The sequence below is a fragment of the Rhineura floridana genome, chromosome 6 (assembly GCF_030035675.1).
Source record: "Rhineura floridana isolate rRhiFlo1 chromosome 6, rRhiFlo1.hap2, whole genome shotgun sequence".
Classification (NCBI taxonomy): Eukaryota; Metazoa; Chordata; class Lepidosauria; order Squamata; family Rhineuridae; genus Rhineura; species Rhineura floridana.
Genome location: NC_084485.1, coordinates 28,456,913 through 28,473,611, shown reverse-complemented (window position 1 = coordinate 28,473,611; position 16,699 = coordinate 28,456,913). Strand labels below are relative to the sequence as shown.

General features: G+C 41.2%; 1 protein-coding gene across 1 annotated transcript in view; it reads left to right on the top strand.

Moving 5' to 3' along the window:
- The window catches only part of PARD6B (par-6 family cell polarity regulator beta), a 34,901-nt gene extending 18,713 nt beyond the window's left edge, over window positions 1–16,188 (top strand). The window contains exon 3 of the mRNA XM_061631274.1: window positions 12,641–16,188. Within this exon, the coding sequence (XP_061487258.1) occupies window positions 12,641–13,467 (827 nt within the window). The 3' untranslated portion in view covers window positions 13,468–16,188. The remainder of the gene's footprint in view (window positions 1–12,640) is intronic.
- The last annotated feature ends 511 nt before the right edge of the window (window positions 16,189–16,699 follow it).

Genomic DNA, 16,699 nt, shown 5'->3' with positions numbered 1-16,699 from the left:
GTCACCGCCAGTTCAGACCCCATGAGTGTATATGTGAAATTCAGATTTTTTGCTCCAATATGCATAATTTTACACTCGTTTATATTGAATTGCATTTGCCATTTTTCCGCCCATTCACTCAGTTTGGAGAGGTCTTTTTGGAGCTCTTCGCAATCCCTTTTTGTTTTAACAACCCTGAACAATTTAGTGTCGTCAGCAAACTTGGCCACTTCACTGCTCACTCCTAATTCTAGGTCATTAATGAACAAGTTGAAAAGTACAGGTCCCAATACCGATCCTTGAGGGACTCCACTTTCTACAGCCCTCCATTGGGAGAACTGTCCGTTTATTCCTACTCTCTGTTTTCTGCTTCTTAACCAATTCCTTATCCACAAGAGGACCTCTCCTCTTATTCCATGACTGCTAAGCTTCCTCAGAAGCCTTTGGTGAGGTACCTTGTCAAACGCTTTTTGAAAGTCTAAGTACACTATGTCCACTGGATCACCTCTATCTATATGCTTGTTGACACTCTCAAAGAATTCTAATAGGTTACTGAGACAGGACTTTCCCTTGCAGAAGCCATGGTGGCTCTGCTTCAGCAAGGCTTGTTCTTCTATGTGCTTAGTTAATCTAGCTTTAATAATACTTTCTACCAGTTTTCCAGGGACAGAAGTTAAGCTAACTGGCCTGTAATTTCCGGGATCCCCTCTGGATCCCTTTTTGAAGATTGGCGTTACATTTGCCACTTTCCAGTCCTCAGGCACGGAGGAGGACCCAAGGGACAAGTTACATATTTTAGTTAGCAGATCAGCAATTTCACCTTTGAGTTCTTTGAGAACTCTCGGGTGGATGCCATCCGGGCCCGGTGATTTGTCAGTTTTTATATTATCCATTAAGCTTAGAACTTCCTCTCTCGTTACCACTATTTGTCTCAGTTCCTCAGAATCCCTTCCTGCAAATGTTAGTTCAGGTTCAGGGATCTGCCCTATATCTTCCACTGTGAAGACAGATGCAAAGAATTCATTTAGCTTCTCTGCAATCTCCTTATCGTTCTTTAGTACACCTTTGACTCCCTTATCATCCAAGGGTCCAATTGTCTCCCTAGCTGGTCTCCTGCTTTGAATGTATTTATAGAATTTTTTGTGGTTGGTTTTTATGTTCTTAGCAATGTGCTCCTCAAATTCTTTTTTAGCATCCCTTATTGTCTTCTTGCATTTCTTTTGCCAGAGTTTGTGTTCTTTTTTATTTTCTTCATTTGGACAAGACTTCCATTTTCTGAAGGAAGACTTTTTGCCTCTAAGAGCTTCCTTGACTTTGCTCGTTAACCATGCTGGCATCTTCTTGGCCCTGGCGGTACCTTTTCTGATCTGCGGTATGCACTCCAGTTGAGCTTCTAATATAGTGTTTTTAAACAACTTCCAAGCATTTTCGAGTGATGTGACCCTCTGGACTTTGTTTTTCAGCTTTCTTTTTACCAATCCCCTCATTTTTGTGAAGTTTCCTCTTTTGAAGTCAAATGTGACCGTGTTGGATTTTCTTGGCAATTGGTCAGTTACATGTATGTTTAATAGCACTGTGGTCACTGCTCCCAATCGGTTCAACAACACTTACATCTCGCACCAGGTCCCGGTCCCCACGAGGATTAAGTCCAGGGTTGCCGTCCCTCTGGTCGGTTCCATGACCAACTGATCTAGGGAATAGTCATTTAGAATATCTAGAAACTTTGCTTCTTTGTCATGACTGGAACACATATGCAGCCAGTCTATGTCCGGGTAGTTGAAGTCACCCATTACTACCACCTTTCCTAGTTTGGATGCTTCCTCAATTTCATATCTCATCTCAAGGTCTCCCTGAGCATTTTGATCAGGGAGATGATAGATCGTTCCCAGTATTAAGTCCCTCCTGGGGCACAGTATCACCACCCACAACGATTCTGTGGAGGAGTCTGCCTCTTTTGGGGTTTCGAGCTTGCTGGATTCAATGCCTTCTTTCACGTATAGAGCGACTCCGCCACCAATACGTCCTTCCCTGTCCTTCCGATATAGTTTATATCCAGGGATAACTGTATCCCACTGGTTTTCTCCATTCCACCAGGTCTCCGTTATGCTCACTATATCAATGCTCTCCTCTAAGACCAAGCACTCCAGTTCTCCCATCTTGGTTCGGAGGCTCCTAGCATTAGCGTACAGGCACTTGTAAGCAGTGTCTCTCTTCAAGTGTCTTTGGCACTTGTGGTTAGGCCTGTGGTAATTTTGCTCTTCTGAATTTATATCCTGTGCCCCTGCTCTCACAATGCCTACTTCTAGGCCTACCCCTTTTAAAATTTCATCATTTCTTTGGTTTTTATCCCAGGGGGGAGGTTTATTCCGAACCGGACCTTTCTCAGCTCCTGTCGGGTTTCCCCCCTCAGTCAGTTTAAAAGCTGCTCTGCTACCTTTTTAATTTTAAGTGCCAGCAGTCTGGTTCCATTCTGGTTCAAGTGGAGCCCGTCCCTTTTGTACAGGCCCGGCTTGTCCCAAAATGTTCCCCAGTGCCTAACAAATCCGAACCCTTCCACCCGACACCATCATCTCATCCACGCATTGAGACTGCGAAGCTGGGCCTGTCTGTCTGGTCCTGCGCGTGGAACTGGTAGCATTTCAGAGAAAGCCACCTTGGAGGTCCTGGCTTTCAGCATCCTACCTAGCAACCTAAATTTTGCTTCCAGGACCTCACGGCTGCATTTCCCCATGTCGTTGGTGCCAACGTGCACCACGACCACTGACTCCTCCCCAGCACTGTCTACCAAACTATCTAATAGGAGTTATTAGTATTTGCATAACTTCGCACTTCCAGGTGAATTTTACTTACTGCTTTTATTCCCATATTTGTTTAAGGTTAAATTCCAGGAATCATTTTCTGTTTTTTATTTATTGAATTTAAATCCCACCCTTCCTCCTGAAGGAGCCAAGGACGGCAAACACAGCAGCACAACATTTTAACAAACAAAAGAAGCAATCAACAATTATACACAAAAACATCCTGAAAACAGTTACAGATAAAAATGTGCATGGCCTCACAGGAGCTGCCTCTGCCCAACATTCCCCACATCCCAGGCCATTCCTGGGATCCTCAGGAGCAGCTTTGGGGGGCACAAAGAGTGGTGGAGGGAGACAGGGAATGTCTTGTGTGAGCATTTTGTTGGATACATCACATCCTGTTATGTTCAACTAGTAAAATTTCCACCAATGGTAAGACTGGGTATATAGCTGTGCAAATGTCTGCATATCCAAACTCATTCTTGTCCATCTGATATATAAAGCCCATAACAACTTGGATACCATAAGGATTGCCTGAGCCCTTATATCCCAGCGCAATCACTGAGGTCATCCGGAGGAGCACTGTTTGTTGCCCCCCATGTTACAGAACCCTGACTGGCCTCAGTCAGAAGGCAGGCTTCTAAAGTCACTGGGCATACAAGCTACAGTATTTATATAATGGGGCAGGGCACACCCTCAACTTGTGCTTTGCTCCAGATGGGGAAGGGTGGTCTGGAGATAGTGGGGTGGATGTCACTGCATTGTCATGGCAGACCAGTTCCTGATGAAGTTTAGACTTACGGCTCCAATCCTCCCCGGTAGCGTTGGTGGACAGATTAAGATGGTCTGCCCCTGGAGACTAATGGAATCCACAGGATACCTGAAAGCCTTGGGGGAGTTCTATGTAGATAGAGCAGGTGACCCTGTTGAAGCCTTTGTCACGCTGTGGAACAACGAGGTGCATTGGGCTCTTGACACAGTTTCCCCTGACAGTTCTCTCTGGCATTGGAGAGCCTGGTTTGCATCTTGGTACACCAGTGACCTAAGGGCAATGAAACAGGCTGCACAACGGCTAGAGCGCAAGTGGTGTGAGACTGATTGGGCACAAGAACTGTCCCTACTGTGTGGTGGTAAGGACGGCGAAGAAGGCCCACTTCTCTGCCACCATCACATCCTCAAGTAGCCATCCAGTGGAGCTTTTCTGTATTGTCAGGGGTCTGTTGACATCAGCTCCAGGAAATGGAGTTTTAGATCCTTTGGAGGCCCACTTTGAATTGTTTGCAAGGCACTTTGAGGGTAAAATTGCTCGCCTCTACAGCGGACTTGATGCCCCATCCACATCTACTGTGTAGTCCCCAATGAGGTGTCCAGGGCAACATCTGCTGCAACTTCTTGGGAATGGTTTCAGTTGATGCAGCCTGATGACATAGACAAGGTACTTGCGACGATGCGGGTAGCAACGTACCCCCTTGACCCTTGCACTTCTTGGCTTATTAAAGCTTGCTGAGGGGAGTTGACCGAGTGGATCCAGGGTGTGGTTAACACGTCATTGAGGGAGGGAGTGGTTCCAGCTGCCCTGAAAGAGGTGGTGATCTGACCGCTCCTGAAAAAGCCCACCCTGAATCCATTAGTTTGTGACAACTACCATCCAGTCAAAATACCCCCTTTTTTAGAGGGTTGTGACGCAGTTGCAAGTACTCTTGGCCCATTCCAGTCTGGGTTCAGGCCTGGTTATGGGACAGAATCTGCCTTGGTCTCCCTGATGGATGACCTCTATCGGAAAAAGGAGAGGGGGATTGTGACCCTATTATTCTTACTTGATCTTTCAGTGGTTTTTGATACCATTGACCATGGTATACTTCTGGGCTGACTTGGTGAGATGGGTATCGGAGGTACTGTTTTACAGTAGTTCCGATCCTATGTCCAGGGTCATCTTCAAAGAATAGCACTGGGTGATTGTCTTTCGCCCCCTGGCAGTTGTGCTGTGGGGAGCTGCAGGGTATCATGTTGCCCCCGTGCTGTTTAAATCTATATGAAGCCCTTGGGAGCAGTCATCAGGAGATTTGGGGTGAGATGTCAGCAGTGCACTGACGATACCCAGCTCTATTTCTCTGTGACATCTGAATCTGGAGAGGCTGTGCAAGCCCTGGACCGCTGCCTGGACTTGGTTGTGGGCTGGATGAGGGCCAACAAACTGAGTCTGAATCCTAGCAAGACGGAGGTGCTGTGGGTTGGTGGTTCCTGAGTTCGGATAATTGGTCTGTTGCCTGCTTTGGATGTGGTTGTACTCCCTCTGAAAGAGCGGGTCTGTAGTCTGGAGGTGCTCCTGCATCCATCTTTGTCACTAGAGGTGACCTCAGTGGCTAGGAGTACCTTTTACCAAGTAAGACAGCTGCGGCTGTTTCTGGACTAGGATAGCCTAACCACTGTTGTCTATGCACTGGTAACTTCCAGGCTGCATTTCTGTAATGTGCTCTATGTGAGGTTGCCCTTGAGGTTGGTCCGGATGCTGCAGCTGGTGTAAAATGTGGTGGCAAGACTGCTCACTGGGGCAGGGTATTGCCAACATGTCGACCTGCTGCTGAATGAATTGCACTGGCTACTTATTAGCTACTGGGCTAAGTTCAAGGTGCTGGTTTTGGTTTACAAAGCCCTATACAGCTTAGGACCAGGATACCTGAAAGGTTATCCCTTATATGCCAGTTAATTTCTGCTCTCTGCAGGTGAGGGCCTCCTGCAGATACCATGTTATCAGGAGGTCCATTCTGCACAACATAGGAAGCGGACCTTTGGTGTAGTGGCACCTACCCTTTGGAATTCCCACCCCCCCCCCGAAAATATTAGACAGGCACCTTCCTTCTCTGTTATCTTTTTGGTGCCTACTGAAGATCTTCCTCTTGCAACAAGCTTTTTAAGTAGAGACCTTATCCCAGTCTGTGTCTGTTGGAATTGCTTCTTAATGCCTTTTTAAAGCTTTTTTTTTAAACATGTTTTTAAAGCTTTTTTAAGGAAAAGATGTTTTTAAAGATGTTTCGTTTTAATATATTTTAAAGTCTGTTTTTATGATGTTTTAGAGTGTTTTTAGTGCTTTTGTTTGCCACCCTGGGCTCCTACTGGGAGGAACGGTGGGATATAAATAAAAAAAAAATAAAATAGGATAGTATCCTCTGTGTGTATGTGTGAGAGAGATTCCATCATTTTTACATATTTAACTAGTCTTAGAAAATGTTAAATGAAGCACTGAGTAGATAACTTTGCTCAATATGTGCATCAAGTTACAGTACATTAGGAATGATAGCTAGGAGGAAATTGCATACAGATTTTATTAAAGAAAATGGGCTCAAATGTTTACAAACTTTCTGCTTTATAAAAGTCCTATTTGTTCCATAGTTCCATAAAACAAGTAGTTATTCAGTTCTTCCTCCAAGCAAATTTTTATTCATTTATTGGAACAGATTACAAGTTTTCCTGCTTAAAGACAGCTACAGGCCCACAACGTTTCAGAGCCAAAAGCTAGTAGTTAGTGAACAGAGCATTTTCATAATATACAGTAAAAAGGAAATGACCTTGTTTATAGTGTAAATATTTGTAATTTGAGAACAGAGCAAATTGCAGGCCTCAGATAGTTAAAGATAATAAAAATAGCGTACAAGATCTCTTAAGTAGGTACTATGGATAATTCTCATTATATTAGGATGATCTCCTAGAGCAAGAATCTGGATCCCAGTGCCTGTGATGACTGCCCAGTCCCTGGCCAATTTTATGTAATTGGCCAATTATTTAGCCAATTTTAGCAGCATAATATATGGCCTATTGTATCATATTTATAATGCTTGACATTATATGATTCACATAGAACACAGCCTTGAATTCAATAATCCAGTGTGCATGTAACTGTGAGCCATGATCTAAAATAAGCCAAGGTTTACTGTGAATGAGCAGCATACTGGTGCATGTTGCTCCTTCTCCCTGTGTTGTGCCAGGAGGAATCAAACCAGAGTGCAGGCTTAGTGTTGTATGTAAACAAGAATTTGTAGTTTGCATCTTTACACACAAACCACAAGTGGAAGCCAGGTTTTGTTTTGGGTTTCTGCCCATGGTTTGTTTGAAGAGAACACAGCCGTGAGCACTGGTTCATGTATAATGCTAAGCCAGTGCTCTGGTTTGTGTCCTCCAAGCAGTCTCAGGGTCAAAAGCTGGATGAAAGCCTGATTGAAATGAATCCAGAAAATCATTCTTATCCAAGAGTGCCTAAAGCTGGTTGGCAACCACCCAAGCTCTCAAGAAATTTGCCTAGGAAAGGGACATAAGTGACTAGTCTATACTTTATTTTAAATTTAAACTAGTTTTTAAAGTCTTTTGCTCTGTCTATTCGCTTGTCAAATAACCCATGGGGTGTTCCTTTTCATTCTAAAAGTATATCACAAGTATACCTTCCTTTTTCAATTTTTTAACTTGCAAATTTAACAATGAAAGAAAAGAAAACAAATGTTAAAGATACAAAAAATAAAGAGCATATATGAATACTTATAACAATAATAAATCTCCATCAATTTACATTATGGATACAGTACCCATCAGTTCATGCATCTTGAGTTAAGCATAAATTTGAACCTTCCAGATGTCCAAATAGGTATCCATTTGAAATTGATAGGTATATGAAATATGTTCAAATGTAGCCAGGGCAGTGAAGTTTTCAGTCTATTAAGTAATAGATGGTGGGTATTTATCCTTTCAGGCTCAAAGTAGTCTCTTAGCAAACATAAGAGCCCTCAAAGTCCATTTCTGTTGTCCTGCTGTTAATCTCCATACTACAGGAATATAATTTAACATTGTTTGAACATCTGCAAATATCAGGGATTTCATCAGTACAAAATTAATATGGACAACTTCAGAGCAGAAAAAATATATCACTAGACAAGCCCACATCAACTCCAACATCTGTCCGTACTAGACAGTGCCTTCGTATACAAATGTTGTGGAGTCCAATATACCCACTATATTAGCTTTTGCTGAATCAGTTTCAGGTATAAGGAAACATTTGTATAAATTCTACAGCAATTTTCTATTGTTTAGGCAGTATAATACATTCTAATTTCATACTCCACACTTCTCTGAGTTCCTGAATTTCTACTTTACAAAGATCCATTAAACACATATAAACGACTGTTATGGGTTTAGCTTTCTGTAAGGATAAATTAATTACCTCCAACAATTTAGAAGATGCTGAAGCACTCAACCCAGATGAGCCATAAATAGATACTAGCAAATGTTGTAATTGAAGATTACATTCCACTGTCATCGGTAATTTGTATTTAAGCTGTAAAACAGGAAATGACAAACATTCTCCATTCTTCAGCTGATCTAATGTATGTATCCCACATTCAAGCCATTTCTTCCACAAAAGCTGCCTCTCTTATCTTCAAATCTCAAATACCCCATAAAGTTAATTTCGCACAGGCATATTGTAGCTCAGCGATTCCCAATGTGGGTGGTAGCGCCCCCCTGGGGGGCGTTACAGCCTTTCAGGGGGACGTTGGCATGCCTACAAACTTTAGGTGGGCATTTGGGTTCATTAGGCGGGCATTGACATTTGGCGGTCTGATGCGACAGTTGAAGCATTTAAGTTTAATTTTATTTAATACACAAATCATTAATATTTAAACTGTTTTGTCCCCAGTTAGAATGTATTTAATAGTCTCAATTCATGGAAATAACACTATAACTTAGTGTGTGCTCTTTAGTAAAGAAATTCTGAATAGCGGCCAGTGTCATATCAAGGAATGAGGATATTAGCCACGCCCTGGCACTAGGTAATGTTCCGATGCTGTCTTGAGGGATGTTGGAACCAATCACAAGAGAGTGTTTGATAAGCTGGGTGTATTAGTGGAGGGCACATTCTTCCAATGGATGAGTGCCGTGTGCAAACGGGTGACACAGACACTCAGTTATTCGCTGGTTTTCTTCAGGAATGAGACACACTCGCTACCCGTTGTTTCTGTGATGTTTAAATGAACTTGTTTAACGAAACAATGCCGGTAAACTGAATGAGTTTGTTGTTAAGTAACACAGTGTATTCTATTGGTTCATACTGTGTGGACTTAATTAGTTCTTTATATTGCCTTTCCATCTTCTTATCTTGTTGAATGAGGATTTAGTGCAGTGAATCGCATACTAGTGAAGAATCGAAACCGTTTGGATATTGTTAGTTGTGGTGACTTCAGACTATTACTATCCAAGTGTATACTCCAGATATTGTGAAGTTAGCCAAAACTCATCAAGCTCAAGGATCACACTAGTATTTTATAATAAATCTAATTTTATTTACTTTTCTATAACTATGTGTGTATATTAATAAATCCTACTAAGAATTTATTGTGTAATCTTAGTGCAATAAAAAGGCATGATAAAAACGATCAGTAATAATAATTGAAAATACCTTTTATGCATTACTCATATTTTAAGGGAAGAATAGGAAGCATTGGCATATACTTAATCTGAGGGGGGCGTTGGGCATAAAAAGATTTTGCAAAGGGGCGTTGGGTCAAAAAAGGTTGGGTAACGCTGTTGTAGCTGATGAGCCACTATATGCCACGTCTCTCTAGTTGCTAAAATTGAAAGTGGTATCGATCCTTTCCTTTCATTATACATAGACCCCCAACACTAGCCAAAGAGTGTGTTAAATAAGCCAACTCTATAATTACCCAAACTGGGGTATTCATAGAAGGAGAAACTTTCTAGTCATTTGTACATGCTAACAAATGTGCCTTATGATATAAGCATACTTTCCTAATAGTGATTTTCAAACTCTCAGTTGTCTTGAAATATTATCTGAGGTCCTTTAAATTAGAAGGCCACTAATGCCAGACAAGCTTGCCTGAAAAACAGCTTGCCTAGTACTACTGATCTTGCCCTGCAATCTGTAGCCACAAAGTAGGATGTTATTAGCTTATACAGAAAAACAAGTGAGATGCAATGAGTCTCACAAGTGCCTGTCATCAGCTGAGTATGCACTTTAGAACAGAACCAGAACGCTGACTGGTATGTAATTCAGAGGCTCTTTGCCAGATAAATTGTAGAAAGGGTTACCTGAAGGTATAACAACCACAGTTATGTAAAAAAAAGCGCTTTCTGTAATGGGAACGCTGCTCAAATAATTCACACAGTCACTTTTAGGGCTTTTTTCTGTGCAGATTTTTTTTGACTAGATATAGAGAAGGAAGCAAGTTGTAGATTTTTTCTCAACAATTTTATATGAGTAGAAACTGGTGGTATTTATACTGGTAACCATATGGGGAAGGACTTTTATTAACTTGGGAGGCAAATGTATAACCAGATCAGTAGATGAGATTTTCAGTTGGTCCTTGAGGAACCAAACTTTTTTTTCTGATGTGGTACTTCCCTTAAAATAGAACTTCTAGTTTTCTAAATTAAATATGTGTAAATTCAAGCAATGGATTTAAATGAGGCTTATCTTGAAGCACCTTTTAAACAAGCCTTTTGCTATAATAACTATATAAAATCATTGGAAGAACATTCTTCAGCTTGAGTTCCAGGAGACTGGAAGTACTAGTTTGTGGTTAAACCACTTGTATCTTCCAGTATTTAAATACCGTATATTCCGGCGTATAAGACGACTGGGTGTATAAGACGACTGGGCGTATAAGATGACCCCCAACTTTTGAGAACATTTTCCTGGGTTAAAAAGTCATCTTATACGCTGGAATAACAGCCCCCCAACCACAGCCACAACTCTTCAACCCGCTTGCCCCCATAGCAACCCGCCCCCAGCCGCATGAAACACCCTGATCCCCGTTTGAAAAGCCAGCGTCCCTCTCCCCTTTCTTCCCTGCGTGGCCAGCGCCCCCTCGCCCCATAGCCCGCACCGACCTTTGCCCACCAAGAAGTGGATGTCGCTGAGCACCTCGTTCTTGAAGAGGAAGGCGAAGCGCTCCTGCACCGTCGGCTTCGTCGCCTGCCAGTTGTAGGCCGGCTCCTGCGGCGCCAGCAGGCCGGAGGCGGCGGCGGCGGGCGCCGAGGAGGAGGCCGCAGGGGCAGCTGTCAGCAGCGGGTTCCCGCCTCCGCCGCCTCCCGCTGCTGCTGCCACCGCCCGGTGCTTGTGCGTCAGCGGAGGTGCCGGCGCGGCCTGCGGCGGCGAGAGCAGCAAAAGCGGCCCGCTGTTGGCTGCCCGAGGAGGAGCAGCCACCGCTCGCCGGAGCAGCCACCGCTCGCCTGAGCAGCTGCGGGCGGAGGAGCAGCAGCAGCGGCGGGAGGCGGCGCAGGCGAGGCCGCCACGGAGGAGAAGGACGCGGGGAGGCGGCGGCTGCTGCTGCTCCCCACCCCGGCCGCCATTTTGCGGCGGAGGAGGCCGCGCAGGAGATGGCGGGAACGGAGGAGCAATGGGGATTCCCCTCAGGGGAGGGGATGCCGGGCCAGGCTGCAAGCAGGAGAAATTCTGACGTATAAGACGACACCCGGCGTATAAGACGACCCCCAACTTTTGTGAAGATTTTCCTGGGTTAAAAAGTCGTCTTATACGCCGGAATATACGGTATGTTACTTATTTAGTCTTTTGCCAGTCATTATACCTATTCTGAATGAGGGGAAAGGAGCTTGTGGAATGGTATTTGTTTTCAGAAGATTAAAACCAGGTCACTTGGTTACCATCCAGATCTTTAGCAGCACTAGGTCCACTGGCTGTTTGCCTTTCCTCATTCTTTTTATTCTAATATACTGAAACTGGAGAAGAAAAATGTAACCTAGAATTGCATGTTGACTAAAGAATTCTAAGTACATATCATATAAGCCATTGACAGTTCTTTGGAAAGCTCTGAGTTGTGCTCTTCCAGTACTAACTTCTGTGCTAAAAGTCCTAGAGCCAAGGACATTATGGATGAGAGCCATGTTTCAGATTTAGTGATTTGTACAAAATAAAATGCAATACAGACATGTGCAGCCTCCTCTCATACGTATGCGTGAATATTTATCTTATTAAATTTGTATCCTACCCTTTCTACTACCGAAAGGAACCCAGGGTGACAAACATCAAAATATTAAAACAATACTATTTAAATTAAAATAAAATATATTTAAAACAATTAAGAACCATCTAAAAGCATTTGTACTCCTATAAAGGGGAATGTGTGCCTTTTGAACCAAGTAGTTATGGGATGGCAGATTGTTTTTATCTATCCCTCTTCTAGGATGGGCAAAAGCAACACAGAAAGCCCTCAACAATAGGAGCAGCTTTGGCTGTTGGAGATCCTCGCAGATCTCTGGACAGATATTAGAACCAGACTAACATCTCTGGGGTAATCTCCCAGTTTTGCTTTGTGGCTACTTTTCCTCTGGAAAGCCTGATGAGACAAAGCTGAGTGTTTTAGAAAATCCAGCCATTTGGGATATTCTGTGGAGAGGGTGCAGGAACCAGATCAAGACCAGAATTGAGCCAGATTGAAATGGCAATGGACTTGATTGTGAATGTGGTTCTGTTTTACTGACTCAGGCTGCAATCCATGTCTACTCAGAAGTAAGCTCCATTGGGTTCAATGAGACTCCTAGGTAAGTGTGTATTGGATTGCAGCCTTAGTCTCATTGTTACCTTTATTACCTTTTCCCTCATAATAGGCTGGCCTACTCAAGAAGTGCTATTTAGCAGATCAGGAGAGAAACATTACAGAATGCTAAACTATTTATTCGATTTCATTTTTGCCGCCCTGGTCTACTGGGAGAAAGCGTGGGATATAAATTAATAAATAAATGAATAGATGGACAGAACCATACAAGCTGACTGGGCTAATTTTGTACTCTGAAGATTATTAACATGTTGCTTCTCTTCCCCCCCCCCTTTTGTGTGTGTGCAGAAGATGCAGACTACAGTGCCTTTGGGACAGATACCATGACAAGGAAGAAAAATGTTTTGTCAAACGTGTTGCGTCCAGATAACCATAGGAAAAAACCGCACATTGTCATTAGTATGCCACAAGACTTCAGACCAGTATCTTCTATTATAGATGTCGATATACTTCCAGAAACCCATCGCAGAGTTCGGCTTTATAAATATGGAACTGACAAGCCTCTAGGATTTTATATACGGGATGGTTCTAGTGTCAGAGTGACACCCCATGGGCTAGAGAAAGTACCAGGGATTTTCATATCCAGGCTTGTTCCTGGAGGACTGGCTCAAAGCACAGGCTTACTGGCTGTCAATGATGAAGTTCTGGAAGTGAATGGTATAGAAGTTTCAGGGAAAAGCCTTGATCAGGTTACAGATATGATGATTGCTAACAGTCGTAACTTAATAATTACTGTGAGACCAGCAAACCAGAGAAACAATGTTGTTAGGAACAGCCGGACTTCTGGTAGCTCAGGACAGTCTACAGATACCAGCCTTCCAAGTTACACTCCACATACTGTGCCGATGTACCACCCTGAAGAAGAGGAAGACAGTGATGAAGATGATATCATTATTGAAGATAATGGTGAACCACAGCAAATTCCAAAAGCTGCTCCTTCAAGTGAAAGCAGTGAGTCACTGACACAAACTGAAACCAATCACGAATCAATGCAGAATGGTTTCATTTCTTCCAGAGACTTGTATTGTTCAACTGGCAGCATTAACATGGAGTATGAAATCCAAGACTCGGACCAAAAGATCTTGGAGGAAGATGGGACAATCATAACATTGTGAAATTCCAACAGTTTATTTACATTTTAAAATTAAGAGGCCACAACAATTTTTTAGTTGGCTGGACTCATATAGGACATACTTCTCACTACTACACTCAGTGGCTTTATATCTGCAAATTGGAGCGGAGAGTTCTACTGTGAATCAAATAAACTGTTCCATTTTGATACTCAGCTGAGCGACAAGTATTTTTGGAACAGGGACTGGTTTTTGTGTTTCAAGACAGGACAGCATTCCCATGACTAAAAATGATGCAGATCTAATTTTCAAAATTTCAATGTCAAGAAGGACCCCCACAATTCATGGTTTCTTGTCTTGGGATCGGGCTTCATGTGTTGTTCATGGAACATATTTTCATTTAATTGTAAACTTGAGTACTGTCATATGAGAACAAGACTGAACTGCATTGCAATACAACAATGTTCATGAAAAAAAGTAACTAAACATAAACTTCAACCATTTTAGCTCATTTCATTCCAGTCATATATAAATTAAAAGATGGAATTCTTAATTATGATCAGTGCAGCAATCCTATAGATATCTACTCAGAAGTAAGCTCTACTGAATTCAGCTGGGCTTACTTCAGGTAAGTGGGCATCAGATTGCAGACAGTGTGTTGACTGACTTCAGTTATAAAATGTATTTAAGTAATTTGCAAAATCAAGAAGGGAAAGAACTACCCATTGGATTTCCTGATGCATTAGGTAGTTGAGAAATATAACTTTTTTAACACTTTGTTCTTATTTAATCCTTAATTATATTGATCTATTTCTGGTTTTGGAGGGATAAATCTCCACTGCTATTTCATATGGATCAGGTAGAACATTAAAAAGCTATGAAGATACTTGTCTAATCCTACCATGTATACCTGGTACATTTACCCTTTAATGAGATAAACTGATCTTGAAATGTTATGATACAATCCATCTCCATTAAAACCACTTGGATTTTCCACTGACTTCAGTGGGATTGTATTGTACCCATAATGTGAAAGTCTTAAAATATTCTTCCTGTTGTACCTTAACTAGTTCTCTTGGTTTATGGCATCTGATACTGCTGCATCTGTTAATGCAATGAATATCAAAGTATAAGTTCCAATGACAGATTTGACTATCAGGAGTCCTATGATTGCATATGAAGGCTCTTTCTTCATGGAAGAGTTCCCTAAAAAAGGCAGATTTTATAATCGTAAATAAAGCAGTCTGGATCTTCTATTTTACCAACTTAACCTTTGACAAAAAGATTTCTTTTTATAAAGCTCGTGGCAAAGGCCATCATATTTATCCTTCGGGCATGTGCTTATACCTTTCTCATCGCATAATTGTGATTGTGGGACAGTCAATTACAAGAGTGTTTCACAAATAGATAATGACTACCTGGTTGCACACTTTTTATGGATGTACTACTATAGATCTTACATGGTTCATTATATTGTAGATGAGATGTAAAATTGACTTAACTTACACAGAAGCATGGAAACAAAAACATTAGTGAAAGAGTTGGATGTTAATTTATTGTTAAAACACACAGAGGGTTATTGTGCTGCTTAACTCATTGTTTGATTTTTTGATACTTGTACTACAATCATGCATGAACCTTTTGGATATATTACACTGCAGTTACAAACTTAAGGAAATGTTTTGTTAAACTGTGTTTAAATTTTACTCCTTAAGATGCTAGCCTCAATCAGCTAGCTTGTATTATGGGATGGAGTGTGTTCTTTATAAAGCATATATATATACAAATATTTGTAATGCATAAAATCTTGGCTTGAAGTAATTATGCCTAATAAAATTAGACATTGGGAATTTGACAAAATCAATGAAAACTAGAGAAGGATAAGCAAAAGGCTCCTTACATTTTGCTATTAAAACGACAGGCTGCACTGCATTTAATTGCAAAGTAATGCAGTTGCCATGATGGTAAAACTGTTTATCACTACCTTATTTTTACTTAAATCTTTTAAAATCAATTTGAAACAGAATATAGTAAATTTTAATTATATATATATATATAAATGGTACTGGGCTTCAGTACAACTCAAAACTGTTAGACTTTCATATACTACCTCTTAAACTTCAACAGCATCTTGTGGAAGAGGATTGTCTTCTACTGGATGAATACATGAAGGCTTGATGTGTGTACAATTTTTAACTGTAAAACCCAGAACTGATTGTAAGATGCTCAATATTTTACTATAAGTTCTAATATGTTGTATGATCTGTGTGTGTGTGCGTGTGTGTATAAATATATATATATATACACACACGTATAAATACACATTCTGAATTTTTAATTGAATCTTATATTGATATGTATGGACAAGTAACTTTGCAGAATCAAATTTATTTCGATACTTGTTCTAATTTACAAAAATGAAAAGAATTTAACTCTCCCCTCCAGCAGTTTGAAGACTGATTTACCTTTTTAAGTGCACCTTATCTGAAAAAGAGCAAAATATGGCTATAGTACATTTTTCTGGAACTATTCTATAGTTCTGGATGAAGTCAAGCTGAACTGTGAAATCTTTGATCTTCCACAACTATATTATTAAGGATGATGTTGTGTACTTCTGTGACTTGTGCGTTTTCTAATTAAAACCTTTATGCAACATGATTTTTACATGAACATGTATAATATGTGAAATGTCAGTATTTTTCTTACCACTTTAATGTATGATGTACATCGGTACCACTAAATGAACTTTGATTTACAAAAATCAAATTGGCATTACTTGTGTTTAGTCATATTTTTTACTGACTCAGTAATAAAAAATTATAACTATTGCTAATTTTTAACTTAAAGCCTTCAAGAATGTTTTATTATGCACACCAAAGATGTCAAAATGTTGTTTGCTGATCCTCTCCCATGTCAATATATAATTTCACTGGAGCCATCCCAGACATCTAAAGCAAAAATGGTTTGTATATCTTATTGCACAGAGCTTATCCCTCCCAGAGCTTGGAAGTAACTCGTTAAAAATAATGAGTTACTTCTAATTCGTTTCTTTTTTAAGTAACGAGGGCATAACGTCACTACATTTTGCTAGTAATAGAACGACTAGCAATTTCCCTACTTTTTAGCAGTAACTGTAACGTTTCTGACATTATATTTGGACGTCACTCGGGGCGAGAGGAAGAGGAAGTCTTCTGCTCATGTGATTGGTGGACAGAAGACATGTGCCTCACACTGGACTCCAGGGGCCGTCTCCGGCCTCCGGCCATAGTTGGTTTGA